This window comes from Perca flavescens, chromosome 13, assembly GCF_004354835.1.
Source record: "Perca flavescens isolate YP-PL-M2 chromosome 13, PFLA_1.0, whole genome shotgun sequence".
In the NCBI taxonomy this organism is placed as follows: Eukaryota; Metazoa; Chordata; class Actinopteri; order Perciformes; family Percidae; genus Perca; species Perca flavescens.
Window position 1 is genome coordinate 35,054,511 of NC_041343.1, and position 3,560 is coordinate 35,058,070.

Sequence of the window (3,560 nt, forward strand, 5' to 3'; positions counted from 1 at the left end):
AAACCAGAACTAGTTCCACTGGTGGGCCTGCTGAGCTCTGTGTCAGGCCGGTACCTCCGGTCCAGGCTGGTCCTCATCCTCAACACGGGCCTTTTTCAGTCGCCGAAAATACTGAATTAAACCACGTAAACCTGTTCTGATAGAACCTTTAAATACAATAAAGAACCTGGAAATGAGCATAACAATATGGGCACTTTAATAAAGCAAGAAGTCCGAGGTTGGTTTCATTGATGTTTAATGATGATTTAATAAGTTCAGATATCTCAGAGATCAGGTTTCACTTTAACATGTTGGACTGAATGTAAAAACTAGAGAAGCTGACTGACAGTCACAGTTCACCTGTAATCTATTAATCTAATATTCTATTAATCTAATAAACTAATAAACTAATAATCTAATAAACTAATAATCTAATAAACTAATAATCACAGAGAGATAACAGGGATGTCCTGTTGGCAGCAGCAGCTTCAGTACTTGGGCCTCTTCACGTCCACCCTGAAACACAAACACAGCTGGGCTCAGCTCTGATTGGCTGAGACACTAACACAGCTGGGCTCAGCTCTGATTGGCTGAGACACTAACACAGCTGGGCTCAGCTCTGATTGGCTGAGACACTAACACAGCTGGGCTCAGCTCTGATTGGCTGAAACACTAACAGCTGGGCTCAGCTCTGATTGGCTGAAACACTAACAGCTGGGCTCAGCTCTGATTGGCTGAAACACTAACAGCTGGGCTCAGCTCTGATTGGCTGAGACACTAACAGCTGAACTCAGCTCTGATTGGCTGAAACACAAACACAGCTAAACTCAGCTCTGAATGGCTAAATACAAATCATACAAAATGTAGAAAACATCAAAGATAAAGACATGTTTTTATTAAAATGTTGATTTAATACGGACTAGATAATGACTCTAAATCCTTATGGAGAAAAACTTTATAAACACAAACACTGGCTGCTCTCTTCCGATTGGCTGAGCCAACGATAACAGGAAACTAGGAAACACTCACCCGTCGGCCTCCATCTTCTTCCTCTTCTCTATTATCTGCAACACACACACACACACACACACACACACACACACACACACACACACACACACACACACACACACACACACACACACACACACACACACACACACACACACACACACACACACACACACACACACACACACAGTTAGAGAGATTAGAGATTCTACTATTGTACTATGTCCTAAAGTACCAATGTTTACATGAATGTATTTTGAATTACCATGACAATGTCTTTTGTTTTACCATGACAACCGTAACGTTGACCTCTACACTCTACAGAGAGACCGGTGTAAATGGCCTGAATACGTTCTGGCGTTATTAAAGCCCGTCCTGCTGCTATGACATCGTTGGTACCTTCTCATCACACACAGATCCAGTCTAATGATAATACATGTTTAATCTAGGGCTGCTCGATTATGGAAAAATATATAATCATGATTATTTCAGTCAATATTGAAATCACGATCATTTAAAACAATTACTCATTGACTTCTGCAAAGATGTTGCAATTACTGAACTTAAAAAACAGTAGAAAAAGTTCAATAAATCAACAGTAAAAAAAAAAAAAAAAAAAAAAAACTGTGAACTTTGCCTAAATACTTTTCCTATTTAAACTTTACTTTTTCAGTTTACTGTAAAACCTAATGAGCTGAAAAATTGTTTTTCTCGATTATTCTGTGATCATCTCTTTTGTGATCATTGGGAGCCGAAATGATAATCACGATTACATTTAGATTAATTGCACAGTACAGGGTTCATACGCATTTTAATCAATACTTTTTGGCAAATTTCCCATCACTATGTATGGATATCACCTGTGGCCACCTTTAGAGCCAGGTAAAGGTGTGACTGAATGCTGTACCGTATCAGCCCAGTGGAGTGTGCTGGTGAATTGCGTCTTCGTCTTAACACTTACAAATAAATTGTCTTGTTTGCTTTTCTCGTTTTGTTTTTCCTTGCTTCATATAACAAATATTATTACTGTATATATTTAGTCTTAGAACTAACCAAGTATGGGTCACCCCTACTTGTATGCTGTACCGTATTAGCTTAGTGGAGCATATGTATGTTGTGTCTCTGTTTTAACATTTATTAATAATTTGTCTTGTTTTTTTCGTCCTGTTTTATCCTGTTTTATATAGCAAATGTTAATAGTGTTTATCTTATGTCCTGTTATTGTAATGTATATCTGCCAAATGGGACTACACATGGAAATTAGCCTTTGGGCTACAATCTGGCACTTTTACGTGTACTGCTGTACATGGTCATCAAATGTGCATTGTCCTGAAATAAAATAAATTTAAAACAAGTATTCCTGAAAATGTCAGTCGACATTCTCCAATAAGAATACTAATGTGTGTTAAAGTTTCCCCTCAGAGGTTTAACTATAAATGAATGATAATGTCTGTGGTTCATAGAGGGATTCATCATATCTCTCCCTGAATACAAAGCTGAGGTTAAGACCACGTGGAAATACATTTATTAATCACATATTATTATGATGTATTCATGACTTTTCCAAAACTTTCTGGGTCTTTTTATGTTTCCAAAACCTTTCCAGGCCTGGAATTTACATTTTTTAAATTCCATAACTTTTCCAGTTTTTCAAAAAGGTATGAACCCTGACAGCCCTATTTTAATCCCAGGTCTAGTAATCGTAGTGAACTCACCGCGCTGATCTTCTTCCACTGGCGGTCCAGCTCTGCCTTCTCATTGGTCTCTTTGAAGCGGCGAGTCTTCCTGCCTTCAGACATCTTGATGCCGTACTGGAAGGCAGCCCTGCAGGGACAAACTTCACCATCAGCACTCAGCAGAAACAGCAGAGAGCCTGCTAGTCTGAGCGGAGGGATCAGTGACCCTCAGCAGAGAGCCTGCTAGTCTGAGCGGAGGGATCAGTGACCCTCAGCAGAGAGCCTGCTAGTCTGAGTGGAGGGATCAGTGACCCTCAGCAGAGAGCCTGCTAGTCTGAGCGGAGGGATCAGTGACCCTCAGCAGAGAGCCTGCTAGTCTGAGTGGAGGGATCAGTGACCCTCAGCAGAGAGCCTGCTAGTCTGAGCGGAGGGATCAGTGACCCTCAGCAGAGAGCCTGCTAGTCTGAGCGGTGGGATCATACGTACTTGGGCAGGGCCTCCTTGTTGTTCATGTAGTCAGAGTACTCCTCCTGAGTATCAAAGTCCCAGCGGCCCAGAGGACCCTTCTTATTACCCTAAAACACACACAAACACACACAAAATTATGTATTATTTACAACACACAGACACACACACACAACATATATTAGTTATTATTTACATAATTATATACGCTCATTATTTTACAGTCTGGGGTTTACACTGAAGATTAACTTAAAGCTTCACACAGAGCAGTGAAGCATGCTGGGAGTTGTAGTTACCTGGTCCATCTTACTGTAGTCCACCTCTTCATCACTGTCCACAGCCAGGTCATCCATCCTGCGCACACACACACACACACACACACACACACACACCTTAAAGTACAGATACATGTATGACTGAGTGTTTATA

At 40.7% G+C, this 3,560-nt stretch overlaps 1 protein-coding gene across 1 annotated transcript in view; it reads right to left on the reverse strand.

The window, feature by feature from the left end:
* Nucleotides 1-218: 218 nt before the first annotated feature.
* Nucleotides 219-3,560, reverse strand: part of ik (IK cytokine) — a 17,974-nt gene continuing 14,632 nt past the window's right edge. Inside the window, exons 16-20 of the mRNA XM_028594984.1 lie at nucleotides 3,428-3,485; nucleotides 3,153-3,241; nucleotides 2,706-2,814; nucleotides 1,009-1,043; nucleotides 219-495 (exon numbers count right to left, since the gene is read on the reverse strand). Of these exons, the coding sequence (XP_028450785.1) occupies nucleotides 468-495; nucleotides 1,009-1,043; nucleotides 2,706-2,814; nucleotides 3,153-3,241; nucleotides 3,428-3,485 (319 nt within the window). The 3' untranslated portion in view covers nucleotides 219-467. The remainder of the gene's footprint in view (nucleotides 496-1,008; nucleotides 1,044-2,705; nucleotides 2,815-3,152; nucleotides 3,242-3,427; nucleotides 3,486-3,560) is intronic.